The 26,593-nt window shown below is 43.3% G+C and overlaps 1 protein-coding gene across 3 annotated transcripts in view; it reads left to right on the top strand.

Annotated features, from left to right (window-relative positions):
• Window positions 1-26,593, top strand: part of LOC141768803 (voltage-dependent N-type calcium channel subunit alpha-1B-like) — a 211,022-nt gene that overhangs the window by 162,949 nt on the left and 21,480 nt on the right. For 2 of the 3 annotated variants that reach the window (XM_074637176.1, XM_074637174.1), the window contains 8 exons: window positions 953-1,080; window positions 1,300-1,396; window positions 5,515-5,620; window positions 7,110-7,217; window positions 10,247-10,362; window positions 10,969-11,150; window positions 15,938-16,073; window positions 18,400-18,519. In XM_074637176.1, coding sequence (XP_074493277.1) covers window positions 953-1,080; window positions 1,300-1,396; window positions 5,515-5,620; window positions 7,110-7,217; window positions 10,247-10,362; window positions 10,969-11,150; window positions 15,938-16,073; window positions 18,400-18,519 — 993 coding nt within the window. Of the gene's footprint in view, window positions 1-952; window positions 1,081-1,299; window positions 1,397-2,312; window positions 2,410-5,514; window positions 5,621-7,109; window positions 7,218-10,246; window positions 10,363-10,968; window positions 11,151-15,937; window positions 16,074-18,399; window positions 18,520-26,593 lie in introns of all 3 variants that reach the window. The other variant, XM_074637175.1, reaches the window with a different exon arrangement.

Raw genomic sequence — 26,593 nt, 5'->3', positions numbered from 1 at the left:
ATTCTATAAACCAAGTACAGTGGCCAAAGAAATTGTTTTTCTTAATTCTTTTCAAGTTTACTTTTTATGCCTTTGCACCGGCGACCCCCCGTGGCCCGGAGGCATTATGTTTTCGGGTTGTCCGACCATCCGTCTGACTACCTGTCTGACCCATTCTCATGAACGCGATATCCTGGTACCTAATCCTGACTGAATGCAGACAAACACTACATATCCCAACACCCCTGACTTTAAACTGTATCATAGCAATGTTTTTGGGCAGGAAAATAGTAATACTGTAAGACATACCACTTTCCAGTTACGTTTTTGACATGTCGTATAGGAAACCTTCATAATTAAAAAAATATATATAATACATATAATAATAATTTTTTTTTTTCAATGTTGCAAAAATGCAACACTGGGTTTCAATAGACGTCACTTATTCACACAAAAAGCACCCATATGTGTGTGTGTATATATTTGTATATTAATTTTAAAATGTATTTATTAATTTTTGCATATATTTATTTATTTTTGGTATATTTTTAATTTATTTTATATTTATTTTTAAATGTATGTATTTTTTTGTATGCAAAATTTCTCTTTGCATTTCACCAAACTTATTTTTTTTCTGTATTCTGATTTCTTTTTACATTTCTTTTTACATTTCTTCATGCATGTCTGCCTCGTTATGCAAATGAGGGGGCTCCCCGTCCCCCCACTGCTGCCTCGTACCGGTACACATGTGCAGACCAATTGTCTTAAGCCGAACTGTTTAGCAGACCCACTGTCAATCTCCTCCCCGAGGTTGAGTCTTCAGTCGAGTCATATATTTATTGATTTATTTTTGATTTTGTCAGGTTTAGTTCTCCGTAGCCATGATAGTATGTAAATGAGAAAATTATTGTTTTAAATTTAGCTGCGACCAGACCAAAACACCGGCTCACTCGACCTAACGTCTGTGTTCCAGATGCTGAACCTGTTTGTGGCTGTCATAATGGATAACTTTGAGTACCTAACCAGAGACTCCTCCATCCTGGGGCCTCATCACCTCGATGAGTTCATCCGGGTTTGGGCCGAGTACGACCCGGCTGCATGGTATGTTCACGCCTCCCTCTGGGCCCCAGAGAGTAGCATACAAAGTAAAGTGGGGGGAAACAGATACCCTAATTTACTCCTCTCTTCCCCGTTTGTGACTAAGGTGACTAATTGAGGCGCCATGCACGTACCTTGTTGTATGCAGTCAGCCCACTGATGATCATTGTTTTATTTTAAGCTGTCTTGAATGTTTATTTATGTGCTTGTTCTTTTCCACAGCGGACGGATTTCCTATAAGGATATGTACAATTTGTTACGCGTTATCTCACCCCCCCTTGGCTTAGGGAAGAACTGCCCTAATAGGGTAGCATACAAGGTTTGCAATTACCAGACATTTCCGTCACTAGGGTGCTTTGTGTAGCTCTATGCCAAAAGACTTAACTGAATGGCTGTGCACCAATGAAATCGCCTTTACACTAGCACCCGCCCCTCCAAACTGACTGGCTTTGGTTGATGATGCCGGAGTGGAAACAAAGCTTTCAAAGCCACAGCATTGTCCAACATGCCACCTGCCATGCTTACTCTCTCCTGTCTGTAATATTTAGACAGCAGACATGTTTTACTTCCCATTTCCGTCAGTTTAAACCCCTAAAAGTGTTGATCACGACATTGGAGGGTCTAAGGATCAAGGCAGTTGTAGACTGTACAGATCGTAAAGATATTGGGCTATAGAAATGACAATTGACTTGACTTGACTTGGCTTGACATTCAGATCTTTAAAAAAATATGAATTAGATCAAAAGCCTTCTGAAGAACGTGATATGAAGCCAGGCTATGCCCCAAACCAAAGCTCAGGCTGGCGTTGAAACCTTTGTCTCCGTGCACCCTGGTTGAAGTACCAGCGGGATGTCTGCTAGCATGCCGAGGCAGACATCCCCGTTACAATGCTGTCATTTCTCTTCCCTCCCATCAGCATTCTGTGTGTTGGGTCAACCCATCCTCCCTTCTTCTCTCCCCCCTCCTCCCCTCTCCCACCAAGCTCACTCTTTACCATTCCATGTTTCCTGTCAGGGATCCTGAGCTCCACAGCGATGCATCCCCGTGCCCCGACACAGAGGCCGAGGATGACATCCACCTCACATCTCACTCTAGGAAATCTATTAACAACAGATTTCTGTTTTTCCTTTCCATTATTCTCTTGTTTTTTTTCCTTTGTTCCTCTCCTCCTTCTCTAACTCCCCATCCTTCTCTGTTTGCGTTCTGTTTTTTTTTTTATTTCCTACCCTGTGAAGTGGCCGTATCAAGTACCTCGATATGTATCAGATGCTGCTCCACATGTCCCCACCCTTAGGTTTGGGAAAGAAATGTCCGCCAAGAGTCGCCTACAAGGTAGACCCCTCCTCTTCCTCCACCTTCTTTCCTGTGCTCGACAATCTTTCTCCCATTGGCGTGAACTCAACCCAATGTCTGTGCTCTGCAGTGTTCCCTCGTTTCTTCACTTTGTTTTGCTAGCACTCTGATATTTTTGGTGTAAGCCCCTATACCTCATCTTTACTGTCTTTACTGTTTCTTTGTGTGGGCTAATACCCATCACTAACGATAATAACATAGAGCTTAACTAAGAATACTTAAAGTCATGTTAATTAGCATATTATACTATGTTTATGGAGGAAATTTGCTCCCTTGTGTCATTATTATACTATCATATTTATTATTATTATTATTTCCTTTGAATGAAATGCCCTAGTTGGGGTTTTATTTTGTGGAGCAGTGTGTGCGTGTGTGTGTGTGTGCGTGTGTGTGCGTGCTGGTTGGTGTGTGTATGTGAAGCTTCTGTTGCTTTTCTGTGGGAGTAATATTTTCTCTGTGTGCTTCTCACTTTGTGGTTCTGTCTTTGCTGCCCATTCCCTCTCATTCTTTCTCTCATCTCATCTCAGTCTATCCACTGTTGGAAATATTTCTGTGTGTGTGTGTGTGTGTGTGTGCGCTAGAATGTTCGTGCTGCACAGCATTGACAAAAATATGTCAATGTAATTTTTATTTTTTATTTTATGTATCTATTTATTTATTTCGGGCTAAATATTGATTGAGATAAAAGAGAAAAAGAAGTGACCTATAGAGTGGAGCTAAGTACAACCGAGCACTGAATAAGAAATTTTTTTAGGCAACCAAAATGTTACAATTAACTTTCATGAAGTGAAAACACACTGTGAAAGGGTTAAAGTTTTAAGACGGAAACACAGACAACTCCCAGACCGGACAACGCTGTGGTAGCGATCTGTCAATCACAAGGTAGCCCCGCCCTAAAGCATCCCCTGATTTATGGTCTATTTGACTCTAATTGACCATAATTTACTAAATGAACATCATGCTGTATTGAAGAAGACTTTAAATTAGTGATTGAGACTATAAACTCATGTTTACAATGTTTACTGAGGGAATAAATCAAGAGAGAAGTAAGCTCATTTTCTCAAAGACTTCTATACAATCAGACTTCTTTTTAGCAACCAGGAGTCGCCCCCTGCTGGCTATTAGAGAGAATGCACGTTTAATGCACTTCTCAGACCCAGAGGTAGCCCACTGGCTTTCTCAGGCTTCCACTTTTTTTGGGACCATAAAGTATGGCCATTAGACTGTCATGAAAATGATTTAAAGATAAAGCTCTTCGATACTTATTCAGTTTTATTGGACCCAAATGATCATATTCTGTTACTACAAAGAGTCATTTATTTGTGACGTTCAGAAAACGTTTGTTGATTAGTCCACCAGCTCCCCCGGCCTAATAATGCATGTTGAGATCTATTCACAATGGAATCAGAATTGAGATGATAATACCAGGTGTAAATGCAAAGGTCTGTGATCAGATGTCATTATCAGATAACAAATTCAGTTGCAGGGTTGAATGCTAATACCAGGTGTAAATGGGGTCATGCTGTATAAAGTCCATGTGGACACAATGTGGCGTATCCTCAGTTGTTTAATTAGGCTGTAAAAATGCTGGGTTAAGATTTGCTTTAAAGGTCCCATATCGTGCTCATTTTCAGGTTCCTACTTGTATTTTGTGTTTCTACTAGAACATGTTTACATGCTGTAATATTTAAAAAAAAACGTTATTTTCCTCATACTGTCTGCCTGAATATACCTGTATTTACCCTCTGTCTAAAACGCTCCGTTTTAGTGCATTTCAACGGAATTGCAATGGAATTGTGTTGCTACGCAACAGTTTGGGTCCATGTTTACATCCTGTCAGCTGATGTTATTTACATGCACTGCAACAGGAAGTAAACTGGGACCCATTTAGAATATTTACGTTTAAAACCGTGTAATGGCCTAAATATTGTATATTTGTGACATCACAAATGGACAGAAATCCAAACGGCTTGTTTCATACGCACAATTTCTGAATACGGGCTGTGTGTATTTCTCCGTATATTGAGCATTTTGATAGTTTAACAGTATTTATATAATACTTGAACCTGCTTTATAATATAAAATACATGAAAATCTCACTTTTTACAATATGGGACCTTTAAGTCAAATATAAGATCTCATTCACTCTGAAAGTTTAGACAAGCATTCTGTCTAAAAACAGCTACTGTACTTGTCTTCTGAACTTTCTATGTCTCTAATGCTGTCTTTTTAACTGTGCAGCCTGTGATGGTGTGTGTGTCTGTATGCATGTGTAGGTGAATGTGTGACCATATGTACATGTGTGTGTGTGTGTGTGTGTGTGTGTGTGTGTGTGTGTGTGTGTGTTTGCCCCTCAGCTCTCCATCCCTGTCTCATTCTGACTCTGGTCTTTCTTACTTTCTGCACTGCCACTGATAGCACATGTAGGTGAATGCTTTTTGTGTTCAGGGGAGCTCAACTCTTACAACAACAATCCCACAGCATTCTGTATGCATCCAATGGCGCCATTAGTTCTATATGAACCAAGTCTTCCTGCTAAGACTGCCCAAGCTTGGTGGAATGGACACTCTTTATTGCTAGCTGCCACTGCACATGTAGAGCATACTCAACCCCCCTTCAACTGCAAGTTGATGATTGCTAGGATGGCAACCACAGAGTCGAGCTCCTGCGACTGTCGAGGCACCTTCATGGTTATGCGTTACATGCCTACTCTCACCTTTTTTTCGGTCAATGTCAGTCTTGCACCAGTGCACTTTGACTTGCAGCGTAGTGCATACTGTAGCCAATAGCAGTGAATGTGAATGTCTAGTTTGTCTCCTCTGTATGTACTTGTAGAGAAGGCTTTTTGTGTGCTGAACTGAGTCTCAGTAAGATTTTATCAACACGGCCAAACGCACATATTCAACAAAATTTAGCGGAGCACCTTTAAGGTACTTGATGCTAAGAGAGTGTATCCGTGGAGAGCATCGGATCACAGCAGCACACAGATTGATTTCTCTGGGTGGATTGTATGTTGTGGTGGGGCTGTTTGCTGTCACTCAGTGATCTAAAGTCTCTCTGTCACCACTCGTCTCCTCTCCTCAGCGCCTCGTCAAAATGAACATGCCCATCGCTGATGACAACAGCGTCCATTTCACCTCCACCCTGATGGCCCTGATTCGCACTGCTCTGGAGATCAAACTGGCCTCAGGTCAGACAAACACACCACACAACTTTAGAATGGAAGAGAATAAAAATGACTACAATTGACTAATGTGATGACCTTCTCTCTGGTTTTCCATCCCAAGAAAAGACAACCTATGAATAATGTTAATGGTATTATTTAGGGCTGTCAAAGTTAAAGGTCCCATATCATGCTCATTTTCAGGTTCATACTTGTATTTTGTGTTTCTACTAGAACATGTTTACATGCTGTAATGTTCAAAAAACACATTATTAGGGAGATTTGTCAAGTATTTAATATTCTTAGCAACATGGAAGAGGGCAAATATGCTGCTTTATGCAAAAGTATGTACATATTTATTATTGGAAATCAATTAACAACACAAAACAATGACAAATATTGTCCAGAAACCCTCACAGGTACTGGTACCAGGTACCCATAGAACCAATTTTCATTCACATATCTTGAGGTCAGAGATCAAGAGACCCCTTTGAAAATCGCCGTGCCAGTTTTTCCTCGCCAAAATTTAGCATACTTTTGGAGGATTATTTAGCCTCCTGAACGAAAAGCTAGATCCCAATGAATTCCTCAGGTTTTCTACCTTCATACGATATCAAAATCTTCACTCTGGCTTTAAAACTGAGCCCGCTACAACCTAAAAATCGCGAGTTGTATTAATGCGTTAAAGAAATCAGTGGCATTAAAACAAATTTGCGTTAACCCTTTATTATTGCGTTAACTTTGACAGCCCTAATTATATATGATGTATGCTTTTAATGGGTTTATAATCTGCAACATTAAGATTGAAATCTGGTTTCATGTACTATAAGAGAAAATGTAGGCTTACAACAAGCACAGAAAAACTAAGGTGATGCTTCCCTGACCAAACTTCAGCCAGAAATGCCTCATTTATAATGCCATCCATTTGACTGACAACATATGGAAAACTGAAAAATGTGTCAAAGGTTTAGACGGGTTGTTAGAAATTGCAGCTTTAACAAATAAGGCCAGTTTTTGCCATGCATTTAAAATGTTACCAAATAACTGATGAACTGAAGCAAATGAATGTCAAATCAATTACAAATGTGTTGAAATGATGTCGTCAAACTCCAAAACTCACCTCACTGTTATGTTGTGTAAAACGGCCCCTTTAGGAGCCAGCCGGTCCCGGCCAGAGTGACGGATAGCCGGCTGCTATTTATTGTTCTCAGAGCTGGAAATAAGCAGATCTGGCTTCCATTTGTACTCATTAGAGGGCTTTGTATTGTGCTGGGCTGCTGGCTTCACTGCCTCTATCTGTACTTTTAATGAGGATTTCTCATTGCGCCTCGCCTCAAGGACAACTCATTTACTGCTTTGCCTGCTTTGTGTCGTAAATCTAGATAAACCAGTTGAAAGATGTTTCTGTCACTTTTCCTGTCATTTAAATTGAACACTGTAGACTGTGCCGTGACTGGCGGGTTGATCTATGTGATTTTATAAAAGAGGTAAAAAGTGTCTCTCTGTGGATTTCCAGGCATGGTAGCCCAGCGATCATCTGACGCTGAGTTAAAGAAGGAGTTGTCCACAGTGTGGCCCAGCCTCTCTCAAAAGACCATGGATCTATTGGTGACGCCACATAAACGTAAGCATTTCACCATTTTCTACATTTTGAACTGTCTGGTTTTATTATCTCCTTGTCACAACTTGACTCTTAAAGCTGAAGTAGGCGAGATTGGAGCAAATATTATTAAAAAAAGTTATATTTATAAAACGCTGTATAGCTGTCGCTATATCGTGACATGAAACAGGTAACCTGGAAAAAAAATCGTGTCCTCTGGTGCTCCTAACGGCATCTGTATTCTGAGAGCGGAGAGTCCTGATTGGAGTATACTGTTTAAGGAGATCAGTAAAGTAGGAAGGGGGCGTGCCCATTTACAATTTTATAGGTCATCAGAAGCACCTTAAAGTGTGTGAATGTTGTAAACTGCATCAAATAAAGGAAGGAGGACCTAACGCTGCCACATAACCAGAGGGGTGGCTGCAGGGAGAGAGAGAGAGATTTTATAGAGTGGGAACACCAAGCCCAGGTGTTACCAGAAGGCTCTGATGACCAACCTGTCAACCCGGCGGGGGTCACCACACTCGCAAAGAGAAGTTCTTTATAATGTTGAATTAGAGGTCGACCGATATGGGTTTTTTATGGCCGATGCCAATGCCGATTTCTTTTTTTCCTCCATCTGATAAAATATAACGGCTTAATAATAACAAATGATACACAGAAATTTCTTAACTTAAGTAAACATTTTGAACAACCCTTATGGTCTGTCTCTCCAATCTGCATTCTGTGTCTGCACTGCAGTGCACTTCTATTTTATTTAGTGCATGATGGTTAATAGTAGTAATAGTAAAGGGCTCAAAACCCTTTAAGCACCTTTCCAAACCTGTCCTAAAGCAGGTTTTTATTTCTGTTTGTTGACAGACACTGTTACAAGCTATATGGTCATAATCTAAGTGATCACAAAAAAATAATAATAACTTTGTTCACTGGTATTACACAGCCTGCTGCTCATATCTGCTATGCTGCGGACTACACACAGGCCACTAGCGGAGAAGTCATCGAGGCTATGTAGGACCCACCGTAGACACGTTTAATGAGGAAGTGAACTTTTTGCTAAATGTGTCGACAAATTGCTCGTGTTTCCTCCCTCACACGCAAACTTGCACTTATGATAAGCATTGTCAGCATCAACTCTAATAAAGTGAAATCACGCTTCTGAAGTTTGGTTTTCTCCACCATAGTTACTAAGAGCAGAAGCTGTGTGTGTCTGAACACGGCGCTGCAGCAGCGTGTATGAGAGCTGCTCCGCCCCGCACACGGCTAATGTTACCGACGGAGAGAAATTCTCCGTTACCAAACACAGAATTGATAACGTTGGAGCTTATCAACAGTACGGTCTTTAATAATTTAGCTCCCGAGCCTGTTACCGTGTTTCGGTACCCATCCCTACCTGTAAGGTAGCTGGTTGGAGTCTCGCTATCAATACAGTTCCAAAGTATTTTCTCTCTAAAAGTAACATTTCATATCTAACCAATTAAATATATATAGGGCTTCGAAAGAGAAGAATTTAAGCCTTACCGGTTTCTCCCAGTTACAACGTTGTTCTTCTCACGCACTCTTGCAGAGGTGAGCCCACTGGGCTACATCTACTGAGGTCTGCCGGTAGAATGGCAATTTGATTGACACAAGGGGCAGTGTCACACGTGTTCCACAGCAACAACAACACTGGGCTGCCTGCAGATGTGCCTGTTAGCTAATCGGCTTAATGTGCTCAGGCATCGGCTGATGCCGGTTATGAAAAAATGACAAAAAATCGGCCCGATTAATCTGTCGACCTCTATGTAGGATAACACAAAATGATATCTGTGGGGGCACAGTGTGTTCACTAGAAATACTGTTGTTTATTTATTCAGGGAACTTTCACAGAGGCCCTGTTCAGACCTGGCATTAACATGCGTCCTGGGTGATCCGATCACAAGTATACAGCTCTTAGTACAGGTGTGAACGCACTCAAGACACATTGAGGACGCATTGAGATCCGATCGCTCAGACCACATTCAAAGGTGGTCTGGGACGCATATGGCCACAGTCTTTTAGCAGTGTGTACGCGAATGTGTCCTGGGCCACATTAAGGAGACGGTGGTAGTACATAATGAGGTATTATGGCTGCTTTTATGCTATTCACGTGCTCTGGAGTTGCCCTATTCAGCCACCTCTTCACCATCTGTCAGAGTCATTGACACTGACATTTTTTTTTTGCATTTACTTTCAAATGATTGCCATCACGATTGCTTACAGATGAGGTGCATCAGAGAAATCATACAATAAGGAGAGTTTAGCACCATGTCGAAAATTCAGACCTTGCAGATGCATGGAAAAGTGACTGCAAACAAAATGATTGCCAGCTTTATTCTTGTTATTTGCACTCCTGATAAATGCAAGGTTGTGTAACAGCTAACCAATGTTCAAATCAAATGCAGAGTGTAGCTCAACATGACCACAGTACAGTACGAGCAAAGAGCACTTTTAAGTTGCAAGAAATTTGATAAATAGCTTTTATTCTTGAGATTGTGAGCAGAAGTAAAAGTGAAGGATTTCTACTGTTAGCGGTCCGATAAATACTGACCAAGGTGACTATATGCGTGTTAGTGTGTCAGTACTGCATGCAAGAGACAAGACTTACTATGCAGTTGTGGGCTTTGCTTTTGCTTCCACCTTTTGGTAAGAAGTGTCCACCACCAAACTAAACAGAATGATATGTCCAATCAGTTCTGTTTTGTTTAACCTAGAAATCTATTTTAATTACTAACTGAATGAATGAAATGACTCACTGTAAGAGGCTCCTTTCCTCTAAAGTAAACCATTAGAGAGACAAGCAGGTAAAAGGAGATGAAGGAATGAGCCAGCAGAATATACTTGTCCTCTCCTCTCCTCTCCCGTTGTCTTCTCATCTTCTCCTCTCCTCTCCTCTCCTCTCCTCTCCTCTCCTCTCCTCTCCTCTCCTCTCCTCTCCTCTCCTCTCCTCCTCCTCCTCCTCCTCCTCCTCCTCCTCTCCTCTTTTCCTGTACCATCCACCTACCTCATATCATTTTCTCCTCTCCTCACCTCCTCAGCCAATGAACTGACGGTAGGGAAGGTTTATGCAGCTCTGATGATCTTCGACTACTATAAGCAGAATCGAGCGAGGAGGCTGCAGCTGCAGCAGCAACAGGGCGGGTCGGGCTCCCAGGTACAACATCCACACCACACTGCAGCCTGCACACTGCACACCCATACACACACACACACACACACACATTACACATGCACTGAAGCACACACACATTGGATGTACTACAGCAAACCTGTATGCATGCGCCCACATAAATTATGCTTGCACACACCGATACACACTTTGACTGTATGCCTGCATGCATACACACATGCAAAGAAGATGCTTTTGTGTCCACAAGCCATTCAGCTGTGGATTACAAAATCCATCAACAGCTTTGCCAATTTAATGTTTTCAGCATAAAAGCAACCCAGTAATTGGTTATTAAAGGCACACTTAGCAGCCACAGCCAAAGATGAATCTGCATTTGGCCGCTGGCTGGTGGTTATTTGCAACCTTGCACATCTACTTTACAGGTGCATGTCTGTTTCGGCACACACAAACACTCACACAGATACACACAGATGTACCACATGCAAGCATGACTGCGAGAAATGAATATTTTGGCCCAAGTCTCCACATCTGAGCGGCACTGAGACCCTGCGGTCTGACCTGGGTGCAACAATATTCTGCCTGCTGCCTCTGAATGTCTTCAGCATGTTGCCATACGTCTCTCCTCCACAGTGCAAGCTCGGGGCTCTGTTTAAGCCATTGCTGCCTCTGACTCACATGCAGGAGAAAGATCTGCCTATGATGTTAAACAGTGTGGAGCCTCCCAGCATGCTTCAGCCCCAGCCCAAATCCCATGCCAAGTCCCAGCCACAGACCAGACCTAGCTCCAACTCCCTCAACAATGGAGGCACGCTGTAAGTTCAACGCTTCAGGAACTATCACATCAAGACTGCAAACTACATCCAGAGTAAAAGCCAAGTGTAACTTTACAACATCAAGTTACAGAAGGGTTTAGGTGTAGTTTACTGTCCCCAGGCAAAAAAAATTAAGTCCTGACTTACCCTAGAAAAAACTAAAGACTTATGCCTACCTTACACCAAACGACTTTTCAAGCGATTTCACTGTCGCAGACATATTTCCAATGTCGGAATAAAGTCATGAGATTTCCCATGGTCTCGATTGTTTAGTGTCAGGTGGTATTAAAACTCAGTCCAAGCTATCCTAAGTCAGTCTTTTTCTCGCCTTGACGATAAAATCAAACAGGTTTAATATGATCCTAAGTTCAATGACGCGAACATTGTCAACAACCAATAGGTGCGCTCTCTACAGCACCAAACGGGAAGCAGCAAACGGGGTAGAAAGTAAACATGGAGAAACTTCTGGAGTTGTGGAGTGAACAAGAGTGCCTCTTTGACAGGTCCGCCCATTTCTACCACGATAGAGTGGAGACGGAAAAAAGCTGCAGCTCTCCAAATCCCTGGTGAGTATGCTATAGCTAGCTAGCTAACCACGGTCCTTAACGGGGCTACTTACAAGCTAACGTTAGCTACTGGAATATTTGCTATTAGCCTACTCACTCTCTGTCTTTTTCTCATATATACATGTGTGTGTGTTGATTTATATAATTGAAACATCCGCTGAAACGTACAGTTAGTTCGTAGGTTAATAGCAAATAGGGATGCACCGATACCACTTTTTTTCAGACCGAGTACAAGTACTTACATTTGGGTACTCGCCGATACCGAGTACCGATACGAGTACTTCTCTGTGCCAAAAGACCCTCGTTAACAGCCAGCTGGAGGGTGTGAGCAACACACAGGCTGGGGAGTCCCGCATACGAGGCGGTGCGCCGCGACTGGCTCTAGGTCGGCTAGGAAAGGCTCGGGGCGAAGGTGGCTCGCGGCCGCAGCTTTACAGCGCTCCCCGCCCGGACCTCAACGCACCGTGACGGGGCTCCCTGCTCCCGGTGCGACTGTTTACCGCATCGTGCCGCGGCCCACGTAAAAGGCACCAGGGGTCTGCGGCATTGTCGGCAACCCTTCTTGAAACACGGACCACGGAGTCTAACGCACGCTTGAGTCAGAGGGTGCAAGCAAAACCCTGTGGCGCAATGAAAGTGAAGACCGGCGTGTGCCGCTGAGGTGGGATCCCGGCCCAGCGGGGTCGGGCGCACCACCGGCCCGTCTCGCCCGCACCGTCGGGGAGGTGGAGCGTGAGGACCCAAAAGATGCTGACGAGAGGTTAACGTCACTCTGCCGTAAAGTGGTATCGGTGCCGTTGTATTGGAGCCGTTTTGCGAGTACGAGTACATGAGCACAGTATCAGACCCGATACTGGTATCGGTATCGGTGCATCCCTAATAGCAAACATTCTCCTAGTTTGCTTGCAAGTAGCCCCTCGCCAGCCAGCTAGCTAGCTAGCTAGAGCATACTCACTGGGGATTTCAAGGGTTGCAGCAACGTCTGTCCACTTCTTTCTCAACAGTTTTTGTTCTTGTAAATTTCCACCAGGAGCAGGATGTGACATCATCTCAAAAGGAATCTAGTCTTTTAGATAGTGATCCTGCAAGACCCCCAGTCTTTGTAAAATATTATAGTCTGTGACAAAAAACTGACTTAAGACACATGGTCTTTAGATGTGAGAGGGTGTCAGACTTCAGTCTTTTAAAAGTCTTTTCAAAGTCTCCTAGTGTATGGTAGGCAAAAGACCTTGGGGCCAGATTTTCTAAGAGAATGATGCTGTGTAAATGTGTGCTGAGGTTTTCATTGCATTTGCAGTTGCGATCTGCGTTTATTCAGTGACTGGTTCACTGAGAGAGCAGCAGGTTATTAGCCTACCCAGTCAGCCGCTGGACTGATCCCAGTGCTACCCTCCAGACTCACTGTGTGAATGAAGGAGAGCTCAATAGGTGGAGTTCTGCAGATCACCAAACTCAGAAAAGGGGGGTCCGCAGGTCCAGCACCTGAGAGTGGAGCAGGTGGAAAGGGTGCTGAGATGGATGTTAGTACTGAGGTAAATGCAGCCAAACTTTCACTTCAATGTAACAAAAGCAAGAAAAGCTTAGTCGTTATGTGGTATATAGTTCTATGATTTATTCCTGTCTCCACCACATCCTTGCTTGTAGCTATTGTAAATCCCCCGGAAAAGCAAACGCACAAATTATGTGACCTCAGTAAATCCAGCAGAATACATAATCAACCTCTGTTAGCAGGTCTCGACCTTCAGTATAGAGCATATGAGAGAGAGAGACGCATCCTGCAGACACTCACACAAATGACACACGACTGTTGCTCCAGCTGGTTGGTGTCTGTTTGATAAATACAGCACATGTCTTTGGGGGCACAATGCCTCAAATCTGTACCTGAAAAACTGGTGCAAAAGCTGCAGTAAATCTGGGACTAAGACTAAGACTCGGTTTAATACACCAAGACTAAAAGCTAAGGTCAGGTTTACCACATCAGTACGGCAATTTTAAGGCCCAGACGCACCAAGCCGATATTAATGAACTAGCGGCGATGAAGGCTGACTTGGTCGCCTCACGTCGCCTTTGTCTTGGTCGGCAAGTAGGGTGACCAGATCCCAACAAACCAAATGTGGGACAAAGAGTATGTTTGTGTGGGACTATGTGGGACACGTTACCAAGGCTGAGAGTTAGTCTACAATTTTGATATAATGTCTATCTAACTTAAAGGGACTGTTTGTAACAATCAGAAATGTCTTGTTAACAGTGACACCTGTGGCCGTTAAGTCAACGAAAGTCAGCGTCCTGTTGCTCGCGCTTGTGCTCGCTCTACATAGACATGAACGAGCATCGCTCAAAACAGTGAGGCGACACACGTCAGCTACAACCACAATACCACTCTATATTTCAGCTGCTTGACAGTAATGTTAGCTGACCAGACGAAGGTCTCTCCATGAATCGATGCTGATACTGTGTTGTCCCGCTTCAGACTCCCGTCGTCTGCAGTGTGTAGTGTGCGCCCATGCACGTGGGAGGTGGAGCGAGTGAGAAAGAGCGCGGTGTATGAGTGAAGGCAAGAGGGCAGGCAGAGGAGCAGAGCAGCATCGACTCCGGCCCTGGAGACCAACAGTGTGTTCCAATCCGTGTACTTCCATACTTACACTTACTATTTTGAGTGCATAAGTGCGTTCACACTGTGAAGTATGGCAAAATGCAGTGCACTCGGAGTACCCGAATGTTGTACTCAAAACGGTCAAAACGTTGAGTGTGGAACGCTGGACACTTTTCACACTCAATTGTCGCCATCTTGGCTACGTAGCGGAAGGGGCGGGACCACGACCACTATTCAAATGTGAAAATGGCGGCAGATGATACAGGAGCTTTTGCGGTGCTGAACAACGTACCTTATAGATGTAAGTTATAACATCTCTCGTCTACTCATCTGATTTAATTTTCTGTGTATTCTGGATCAACAAAGCAGGCAGATATTATAGCGGGTAGTGGACGGGTAAAAACTGAAGGAGGCAGCAGTGCAACACAAAGGATGCCAGCTGCCGTAAAACCCAGAAGAAGAAGAAGATATTTTGGCGGGTAGCGAGCCACGGTCAAATGTTGCAATCGTCATTTCCGGTAAGTGCGCCGCAGAGTATTCGATTTGAGACGACCCTACCCCGTTGAAATTCACGCACTACTCAAGTAAGTACAGAGTGCACACAGTGCACTAGATTGAAGTGTACTTCAGGAAGTACGTGGATTGGAACACACTGCAAAGCTACGGTCTCCCCTTTGTCTTCTGACCGCGGTCGGGAGGCTGAAGCAGGAAGAGTTGACACTGTTTTGCAAGACGGGCTTCATTAGATATAACTTTGCGGTTTTGATGCTTCCGTGTAGTTTGTGTTGGAACAGCGTGGCCACACGCGAGCGCGCATGGGACACTGACCCGATTTATACGTTGATTTATAAGACATCGTCTCAATATGTGGGACGTGGGACAAGGGATAAAAATGCTGTGCAGTCTCCGTGAAGTGGGACACTTGGTCACCCTACCGACAAGTTGCATTTGAACACACTTTTAAAAACTAGGCCGACAGACACTCAACGACAGCCCCAAACTGTCCGAAGGCTGACCGTCGGCTTGGTGTGTCGGGGCCTTTAGACGACCTGGGAAGGAATGTCAGGACAGCTTTGGAAACAGCTGAAGTGGTGTCCTTGACCCCCTTCTTTGTTGAGTGATGGTTATTCCAGGAAATGCCGGGATACTCCCCACCGGCCAGTCGAACTAAAGAAGCTTTTTGGATGAGAGCTGAAACATCCTTCAGAAATCTACTACAAGTCCTCTTGACTAAGCATTATAGATATCCCATGACCTGGATAGATGGAATAGAATATAACAACACAATGTAACATGGTGTCAAGAGACCCCTACAATGCTTAAAGAGGTCCTTAAAACAGAAACGTTTCATGAGTTTGTTTTAACTGTTTAATTTACTAGAAATAATACTTCTAAATGACTATTGTGCAGTAATTCAAGGTTTAACCCGAACCACTAAACTCTGCTCACACAGTGTGGCTACAGCACTAACACACATCCCTTCATCATTTGGAATGAAATTTATGAAATATTATCAAGTTGTCAAATGAAGTTCCATTTGGGTGAGTGAAAATGCAAACCTAGATTTACACTGTATTATAATTAATATTAGTATTTTTATGCTGAGCTGTGACTGCTACAACACACAGGCCAGCACATGACCACAACATCAAGGCATCAGCTTCCTGGGTGATGGAGAAACCCAAGGAAGCGTCCCGAGCTAAGACTAAGAGAACCATGTCCAGGGGCCCATCAGAGGACACACCGGACACTGCCGTCGTTCAGGTACTTTCCAACACGTGCTGTGTATGTGAAAACTGTATTTGACTCACTGTTGTACAGATGTACAGCTGTTAATATACAATATATTGCAAGTGTCTCTGCTCAGTTTGACTGGCTGAGATTGTGATGGGACAGAATGAAATTAGAAAGAGAAAATAAATGTTATGAAGTAAAAGTACATATAGAGAATGAACACTTGGCTCGTGTGTAAGCCAGGTGAATCTCAAATATTGCAAATGGCAGTATGTCTTATCAAATTTAAGAAAAGAAGCTTCCCTCTTTTCTTTTCTTTTCTTTTTTTTTTTTTTTTACTTTTTAGTGAAACCAGACAGGACATGTGGGACTGGACAAAACAGAACTTTACATTGGGTGACGTGACACAATTAACACTACAGGGCAAAACATGCATTGGGTACAGTGTAAAATGGGAAAAAAAAGAAAAAGCGGTCATGGTTTGATCGAAGGGTGTGGGGGGTGTTTGCTTTAGAGAAGGTGCCGGGCAGTCTGTTGTGTAGGATTCTTGTGTGTGTAAGTTTACGAGAGGAGCAAATGAGTTTGTGGCTAGTGATGTCCCAGGTCCAGCTACTTTTTGGTCTTTATTTATTTTCACATTTTTAATTATGCTGCGTTGTGGCAGAGATTTCCCTCCTTTAGCCGTTAATATAAATGTATTTATTTATTTATTTATTAGGACATCAGGCTACCCCAGCCAAGAAATAAGGAAAAGAGAGAAAAATAAAAATGACAATAACAATAAAAAAATAATAAATTTAAAGATAAAATAAAATACATGTCCATCCATCCATTTTCTTCTGCATATCTGGGGCTGGGTCGTGGCGGCAGCAGGCTTAGCAGGGAATTCCAGACGTCCCTCTCCCCAGCAAAGTTTCCCAGCTCTTCCTGGAGGATCCAGAGGCGTTCCCAGGCCAGACCAGATATATAATCTCTCCAGCGTGTTCTGGGTCTACCCCGGAGCCTCTTACCAGTTGGACGTGCTTGGAAAACCTCCAAAGGGAGGCGTCCAGGAGGCATCCTGATCAGATGCTCGAAACCAGCTCAGCTGTCCCCTTTCGACGTGAAGCAGCAGCGGCTCTACTCCGAGCTCCCTCCGGATGTCTGAGCTCCTCACCCTATTTCTAAGGCTGAGCCCGGCGCGATCTCATCCTTTCGGTCACTACCCAAAGTTCATGACCATAGATGAGGGTTGGAACGTAGATGGACTGGTAAATCGAGAGCTTTGTCTTCTGGCTCAGCTCCCTCTTCACCACAACGGTCCTGTACAGCGCCCGCATAACTGCAGACGCCGCACCGATCAGCGTATCCATCTCTTGCTCCATTTTATCCTCGTGAACAAGACCCCAAAATAATAATATAATAATATATTAGATTTATATAGCGCTTTTTAGTGATCTCAAAGACGCTTAACATATTCGGGGGGAAAACGGTGTGAGAGAGACAGGAGACGAACGACAAAAACAGGCGACATACACAGGCACAATCACATACATACACACGGACTGATGGGTAGGGGGAGGGAGGGGGCTACGGGTAAGCAGATGAGAAAAGATGTGTTTTGAGGCGGGACTGGAATATGGTGAGGGAATCGGAGTCTCTGATGAGATTGGGGAGTGAGTTCCAGAGCTTGGGAGCTGCCCTGGAGAATGCTCTGTCCCCAAAGCTGCGGAGTTTGGACTTGGGGGTGGAGAGTAAACCAGCTGAGGTGGATCTGAGGGACCGTTGAGGTTGGTAGGGGGAGAGGAGTTCAGAGAGATAGGGGGGTGCAAGTTGTTGGAGGGCTTTGTAGGTGAGGGTCAGGATTTTGTAGGAGATCCGGTGGGAGACGGGGAGCCAGTGAAGGTCTTTCAGGACTGGGGTGATGTGATGCCATGATTTGGTGTGGGTGAGGAGTCGGGCAGCTGCATTCTGGACCATACTTACACTCCCTCGCTTGGGTGACTCCCTCCCAACCCAGAGGGCGCAGTCTACTGTTAGCCGGCAGAGCACCATGGCCTCAGACTTGGGGGCGGCCGTGGCTTAGAGCAGGTCATCCATCAATCGAAAGGTCGGTGGTTCAATCCCCGGCTCCTCCGGTCACATGTCGAAGTGCCCTTGAGCAAGACACATAACCGAAGGCTGTGCCATCGGTGTGTGAGTATTTGAGTAGATCCTGATGGGCAAAGTTGGCCCCTTGCATGGCAGCCTCTGCCATCAGTGTATGAATGTGTGTGTGAATGGGTGAATGCTGACATGTAGTGTAAAGCGCTTTGAGTTGTCGGAAGACTAGAAAAGCGATATATGAATGCAAGTCCATTTACCATTCCATGTCCAGGAGTCAGTGGAGATGAGGAAGATGGAGACCAGTGCCAGCAGCACGATCCCAGTCCCTGGCTCAGGTCTGGAGAACCAAGGCAGAGCTGCTTCTATGCCTCGACTCAATGCTGAGCTGCAGGTAACAACGCATCTTCACCACACATATGTTCATTTTGATTTAGTCTTAGTCATTTGATGAAAACGCATATCATTTTTAAACACATTTTAGTCATAATTGAATATCATGTTAGTTTTAGTCAACAAAAACTAAACACCTTTTAGTCTAGATTCAATTGGTAAAGTTTTAGTATCAATTTTGTTTTCCATTTTTTGTTTTGATGTCACGCTGTTGTCTATTGTGAGTTTAGCAGAAAAGGTACCTTATCCAGGGTTTGAATTATTGGTGGGATTGTCTTTTTTACCCCAAAAGAGGTAAAAAGGACAGGTCGGTAGAAAGATTTATACATCCTTCTTACCTGTAATCACAAATATTATAATATATTTCCCATATTCATAGCTGGAGGAGTCTTGTAATACGATTTGAGACACCCCTAAAGTGGACCGTACCATTCCTTAACCTTGAAATTAGTAGAACCTCTCGTCTGCCTGTCTGAGTTGCAGTGCCTTGCGTCCTATGCTTGTGTGTGTCGTGCAAGCCATTGGAGACGGTAATGTAGGTGTCTAAAGCTAGCTGCTATCTAGATAGTTTAACACACTTTACTTTCTTATCTTCAGAGTTACTGAAGTGTCTGCACTGTAATGGATTTGGTTTATTATCATCTACAGACTGCAGACATTACGTTAAACAAGCAAGACACAAGGATTGTAAGAATTCGGTTCACTGAAGCACGCAGTTCATGGGTGTCTCCAGATGGATATCCGTCCAACTGTTTGTTGAATAGTTGTAATAAGTACAATTGTTTTGTTCAGTAGGGAGAGAAATAGGACTTTTGAAGGAAAATGTTTTATTTTATACTTTTCATACATAAAATATAGCCTTTTCCAGGGAAAAAATCATGGCCAAAATGCTCCAAATTGCAGCATTTGAAAAGAAAAAATCGGGGGGACATGCCCCCAGATCCCCCCTGGGTGACTTCAACCCTCCCGTTGTCATTGTGTAATTCGCTCTCTGACTTTATCTCTATATAGCAGACTGTAATGGTTCACCCACACACAGTGCCCATGTCATTCTGCTCTAGAGTAATGCAACAGACTCTCCTCAATGAAACCAGTAGTCATTCCAAAACGCTGGCAGAGCTGCTCAGTTACTCTTTTCCTCACTCACTTGGCATTATCACAGCTGAAAAGAAATATGTAAAATATGATTTGGGTATAGAATAGTTTAGTATAGTATAATATAGAATAGTATACAGTACATCATCCAGGGGGGGTTGGCTCGCATGACCATGCCCCCGTTTGGGGGAAACAATCCTGTGTCCCTCGTAGACGGTAACAGAGTAAACAGAAGAAGTTGAAACATGTCTCCAAACTTCTACTTTAAACAAACCGGTAACAGTAATAACACTATGCTGAAGAAGAGTTTCTGAGTAGCTGGTTGGTAGATTTGAGGCACATACGATACGTGAATATTCACTGTCAGTGTGCTAAATGGCTAAATGATGCTGGAGACAGTGACTAGCATGGCTATCTAACGTTAGCTTGAGTGTGAGGCTGCTGCAGTAATACAGTCATATATTAACGTTATAGCAGCATCAGACTGTCGTCTCCAACTAAATCTCAACAGGCTGTTTATTTACAGACAACATTTAGCCTAACGGGATTCAATCAGATATGTATAGAAGTCTGGATAAGCAATATCTGTGTTGGACGGGGGAAGACTGAAGGGACATGGCGGCAATCAAACTTAATTTATTAAGGTATCACAAACGCTCAGGTTCAGGCAAGATTGTAAAATAATGATTTAACATGTGTATAAAACAAACATTTGTATAACAAGAGATTAATGCATACGTACTTTTCAAAATTACAATCCGAACATGTCAAATTGCATTGAAGTCTATGGCTGTTTTCGAAACCGCATACTATACTAGTAGTACGTACTGATTTGGCCAAAATGTAGTATGTAGTATGCAGTATGCGAACAAAAGCAAAATCTCCAGTATGCCAGAAATACCCGGATGTCATACTGATTTGGAAAAATTCTCCAGTATGCATCGGACCAGTCTATCTCGCCTACTGTATCCCACAATGCAAGGCGCCGGAACAGCACAGGCTACGGGTATAAAAACAGCAGCCAGAAGCTGCTCTTTTTTTACGTTTTCTGTAGCCATTTCAACACTAAATTCACTTCTGAAAGTTTTTGAGGCGAGAAATCAACTGTGTAGATTATTAATATCGGCAGTTTTACGAAGTTAGATGGCGAATCGAACATTTGTTCCACCGTTGTCGGAGTTTAGAAGCTCCACAGAATACCGTGACAGCCAGCGAGCGCCTGCCCGGGTCGCTGCCAGCAAGCCGGGTAGTCACGCTCAGAGACCGCTATGAGCTGCTGGAGCTCTCTAGAGACGAGAGGCTTTGATTTCCTTGTTGACGGATAGTTTGTTTAAATATCACAACACAGATGTCCATTATAAATTAACAGGAACCTGTGTTTATTTGCCTTTTTTCGAGTTAAAAAGCTCCACAATCACCCGCGGGCGTAGCTCGCTGGAGAGCCGGCCAGTGACGCTCACAGAGCGGCTGCAGAGCAGCAGAGTGGCGAGGGAAGATGAGAGGAGAGGAAGAGGAGAGGAGAGAGAAGAGGAGAGGGAAAGAGCAGCTTCTGACGGGGCAGAGAGGTTCCTGATGAGACAACATGACACTTTTTTAACATTTCTCTAATATCTGGAGGGAGATCAGTCCTTTTGCTGTAACTGAAAAAGCAGTTTGAGTAAAGTAAACGTTGTGGATGAATGTTTTATATTTCCCGTCTCTCCTCGTTGATGATCCTGTTTGTCGGACTTCTTTATGAGCTGTCAGAATAAATAGTTTAAACCTGCAGTATCTTATAAAGTAAACAAGCACAACATAAACAACAAAATCAAAGTTGTATTTTTTGATAATATTGTAATAGTGGTACAAGTTAGTTTTTTTGTCCTGTGCTTTAAGAGCTGGTTTGAAGGCTTAAGCCTCGTCTAGCATACTGCTAAATACATCACTTTAACTGTCACATACTGCATACTACTCAGGAACGCAGTATACAGTATGTACTGTATACTGCATACTGCGCTCCTCAGTAGTATGCAGTATGCGGTTTCGAAAACAGCCCATGAGATCTTTAGTTTTCTATCCCTCAAAAGGGGGCGCCTCCTTGACTTTTTGTGAAGTAGCCTACCGTATGTGCAGGTTTGATGTAGTATAGTATAGTATAGTGTAGTATTAGTATGGTATAGTATTAGTATAATATGGTATTAGTATGGTATAGAATTAGTATATTATAGTATAGTTTTAGTATAGTATAGTATAGTATAGTATAGTATAGTATTAGTATGGTATAGTAATATTATAGTATTAGTAATAGTAATAGTATAGTATTAGTATAGTAAAGTATAGTATTAGTATAGTATTAGTATGGTATAGTAATATTATAGTATTAGTAATAGTATAGTATTAGTATAATAAAGTATTAGTATGGTATAGTATTGGTATAGTATTAGTATAATAAAGTATTAGTATGGTATAGTATTGGTATAGTATTAGTATAATAAAGTATTAGTATATTATAGTATAGTATTTAGCATAGTATAGTTTAGTATAGTATAATATTAGTATAGTAGTGGCTTAGTATTAGTATAGTATATTATTAGTATAGTATCGTAGAGTATTAGTATAGTATAGTATTACTATTAGTTTAGTATAGTATTAGTATAGTATATTATAGTATTAGTATAGTATTAGTATAGTATAGCATGGTAAAACGCAGCTGAAAGGCCTCCTGTGTACAGTAGACACACTGTACTGGCAGAGATGTGATATTAGCAGAATGTGAGATGTTGTTTAATAGTGCAACAGGTCAAGCAGCTAAATGACAGCGATTACTTGGGCATCAGGGGATACTGTTTTAATCAGAGCATGAAATATATGATACCACCGATACGTGCTGGTTGCTGAATAGGTCTGCATTAAAACAGTCATTAAGTCATTTGTCCATTCATCCAGACTCCCATTATTTGTTATTTGTTATACATTTGCTTATAGTTCTTGTTGTCAAAGGTTGATTTTTCCAGGTTTTCGTCTTGTTTAATCTGGGAACAGGGTTGTAATTTATTTTATTTTATTTTTTCCAAAGTTTTTGTTCACAATTAACACTGCACCACACCTGCACCTTTTATTTCACCTTGCAAACACAAACATACCACTGTGTTTCTTTAAAGGTCACCTATTATGCAAAATGCACTTTTCCATGTCTTTTAAACATCAATATCTGTCCCCAGTGTGTCTACAGGTCACCATAGTGTCATAAAAGACCATCCTCTCTCTTTTTCTCCTGCTCCGTTTGTCCGGAATTGGTGTCGAAAATCACTTCGCAGCTTTTCCTTTCTCTTCTGACGTCATTAGAGAAATGCAAGCCATGGGTTGGTTGAACCAGAGAACGCGCAGCTAGGTGACCCCGCCTCACAGCGCGTCACTCTGTGTAATCCACAACCGAACTTGATCAAAGTAGCTCCTACTGTTAGTCTCCAAGAACCAGCAGAACAGGCTTCATGTACTCCCATCATCTAAATATAACATGTTCTTTCACAAAGGCTTTATGTAATTACACTGTTTAAACAGATGATATTTATATATTATATATATTTGATGTCATGCATGTAGAAGATTACAGGTAGTAAATAGTGACTGTACACAACATGTTTCTGTTTCACAGTCAAACTTTATTTGAGTTGACAGATGACAATATTAATTATTCACAGCATTTGTAATCATCTCACCTGCTAGTTAGTTATGTTGACATGGTACAGGAGAAAGTCTTCAGCTCTGGTAAACTACAGTAAACTAAGCTCCGGTGGCCTGTAGTCATGGTAACACAGAGACAGCTTCTACAGTAATTAATATACCATTACTCTGATTACTTCCATATATTTATCAGGTGTCTTTTACCAGAAATAATGAACTGACTACTGTTTCACATCTTCTATTTTCCACCCTGATGGTCGCTGTGTTTACACACCGTCTCATAGCGGTAGCATGTAGCTAACCCGTTAGCATGTAGCTACATGCTAACGGGTTAGCTCTTTATCTCCCATCTGCTCTCAGCTGTCTGCTCACAGCTGTCTGCTCTCAGCTGTCTGCTCACAGCTGTCTGCTCTCAGCTGCCTCCTCTCAGCTGTCTGCTCACAGCTGTCTGCTCACCTCTGGGATGATTCTGTCGGTCATTTCTCACAGATGGATCTGTAAAGACAGACGTAAAACAGAGTGTATGTTTACGGTTTACAGAGTTTATGCAGAATGTAAACACTGAGCTAACTAACAGAGATATAAATAGCATTATTTACCTGAGAGAAACCGTCAGGAAAACCTGGAATCTGGACCGCAGATGTTCATCATTTGTCGCCGAATTTCTGATCAGATTCCTCCGGGAACTTGCGCTGGGTGAAGTTTCTGGTTTATAAACTTTAAAGTGGTTTTTATAAACTTTTCCTAGCTGCTTCCCTTTACCTGCAGAGCTACAGGTAGCTCTCTCCCTCTCCGTTGTTGTTGAGGACATTTGATTGACAGAAACGCTGACCAATCAGAGCAGAGTGGGAGGAGACAGGCTGTGAATCAGCCTCTGTCAAACAGAGCCTCTGAGCTGGTATATTCAGGCTGACAGTATGAGAAGAATAAAGGGTTTTTTGAACATTGCAGCATGTAAACATGTTCTAGTGCAACATTAAAATACATCTATGAACCTGGAAATGAGCATAATATGAGATCTTTAAAATGAGGGATGGTAAACACAGCTCAGCATTCTCAGAGTGAGGGAAAAAGTTTTGCTGTGTCTATATCACTGAGGCTAAATCTCAGTCAAACCGTCACATAGAACATTTCTACATGGAGGAGCTGGCACTAACTATTTAACTCTAAATGAATCTTTCACCAGACCCTATGAAATACAATAAGCTCCTCATTTCCTGAGTGATGCTGATCGATTCATTGCATTCAAGGTGCATTCCTTTCACAGCCCAACTGGAAGAGCTGTTGTTGATCCTACCCTCACTGCAGAGGAGAAGTAATCTGATTAGATCCTGGCAGGCCGCCAGCTATTTGTCCAGTATCGTTTTTCTCCTGCTGCCAACCGAAAAGATGATAGTGGCTCCAAATGGCTTTGGGCCCAAGATTCACTGGGAGGGTAAGGGGGGTAATTGGGTTACTGTAGAGGAGAGACAATCTGGAGTGGGGGATTAATAAAAGGAACAAGGGCGGAAGGATGCCTCGTTGACTTGCTGTCTTATTTTTCTCACCTTTTGGAACAAAGGGCAGGAAATCCTCTAGCCAATTCAATTAATGCTGGCCTTTTGGAAATGTCCTCTTGTTGGAGTATGATGATGGGAACTGTGTCGGGCAGTCTGAACTCTGTGGCTCCAGCCTCAGTCACAGCAGTTTATCTTTCACTCTTGCTAGATTGCTTTTCTTTTGCTTAATTTGAGCTCAGCTTTGCCAGGATCAGGAGATGACATCTGTTATAAGCTGCTCTCCTCTTTTAAGATCCTTCTTTGTGCTGGGGTGACATAGAAAACCTCAGGGAGTCAGTCAGTTGCACAGAAAGCAAAGCCCACACTCCGTTCCTTTAACCCAGCTGATATGGGACATTTGATCCCAATTTTTGCAGTTTCATCACCTTTTAACACAGTATGTGCAGAGCCCCACTTTCATTTGCAGGGTATGCTCTTGTCGGCCCCTTAACCAGATAACAAGCCTGGCAGGCAAGAACGGAGGGAATTAAAGCTGTTCTTAGAGATATCTGTGAGAACCACAGGCCCTGTTCAGACCTGCCATTAACATGCGTCTTTGGTGATCTGATCACAAGTGGACAGCTTTAAGTACGTCTGTTCACACCTGGCTTTAGAATGTCTCTCCTCATGCGTCTCCAGTGACCACTTGTGATCGGATGTCACTTCCCTGCTCTATATGCAAATAAAGACGTAGTAACAGTAAACACATGGCTAATACAGCAAACGTTGTAACGTAATGCTACAGGAATGTCAGTAGTGATATTCCACACTAGGGATGCACCGATACCGATACCAGTATCGGGTATCGGGTCCGATACTGTGCTCATGTACTCGTACTCGTACTCGCAAAACGACTCCGATACAACGGCATCGATACCACTTTACAGCAGCGCGACGTTAACCTCCCCAATGGTGCGGACGAGACAGGCCGGTGGTGCAACCCCGCTGGGCCGGGATTCCACCTCAGCCAGCGCACGTCAGTCCTAACTTTCATTGCGCCACGGGGTTTTGCTTGCACCCTCTGACTCGCGCATGCATTAGACTCCTTGGTCCGTGTTTCAAGAAGGGTCGGGTGGGTTGCAGACATCACCACAGACCTCTGGCCCCTTTTACGTGGGCCGTGGCACAACACGGTTGGGGCGCACTGAGGACAGTCCGACCCGGTCGACGGTCGCACCGGGAGCAGGGAGCCCCGTCCGTGCGGGGAGCGCTGTAAATCTGCGGCCGCGAGCCACCTTCGCCCCGAGCCTTTCCAAGCCGACCTAGAGCCGGTCGCGGCGCACCGCCTCGTATGCGGGACTCCCCAGCCTGCCGTGTGTCGCTTACACCCTCCAGCTGGCTGTTAACGAGGGTCTTTTGGCACAGAGAAGTACTCGTATCGGTACTCAGTATCAGCGAGTACCCAAATGTAAGTACTTGTACTCGGTCTGAAAAAAGTGGTATCGGTGCATCCCTATTCTACACTACATGTTTGGGTTTACCAAGTCTACTCACCACCAATTGTTGATCAGTTGACAACTCTGCTCCTCTCTTCGCCCGAGTGTCCAGACATGCAATCGATCTGATGATACAGCCACAAATTCGATCAGCGATCTTTGTCTTAAGGTGCTCTGGTACCAAGTACACTTATGAATCACCCTATGCTTGAACATGGTGTTTGTTATGGCCAATCCATGACTAGCATAGAAGTCCAATAACAAAGCAACAGTCAGGTTCAGATCAAGCAGGCCATTCCCCCCCAAACAACCCCCGTCCAGGTTTGTCCCTAGGTGATATCCC

Source organism: Sebastes fasciatus, chromosome 6 (assembly GCF_043250625.1).
Source record: "Sebastes fasciatus isolate fSebFas1 chromosome 6, fSebFas1.pri, whole genome shotgun sequence".
In the NCBI taxonomy this organism is placed as follows: domain Eukaryota; kingdom Metazoa; phylum Chordata; class Actinopteri; order Perciformes; family Sebastidae; genus Sebastes; species Sebastes fasciatus.
The sequence above is the reverse complement of the archived record's forward strand: the minus strand, read 5'-3'. Positions and strand labels throughout refer to the sequence as shown.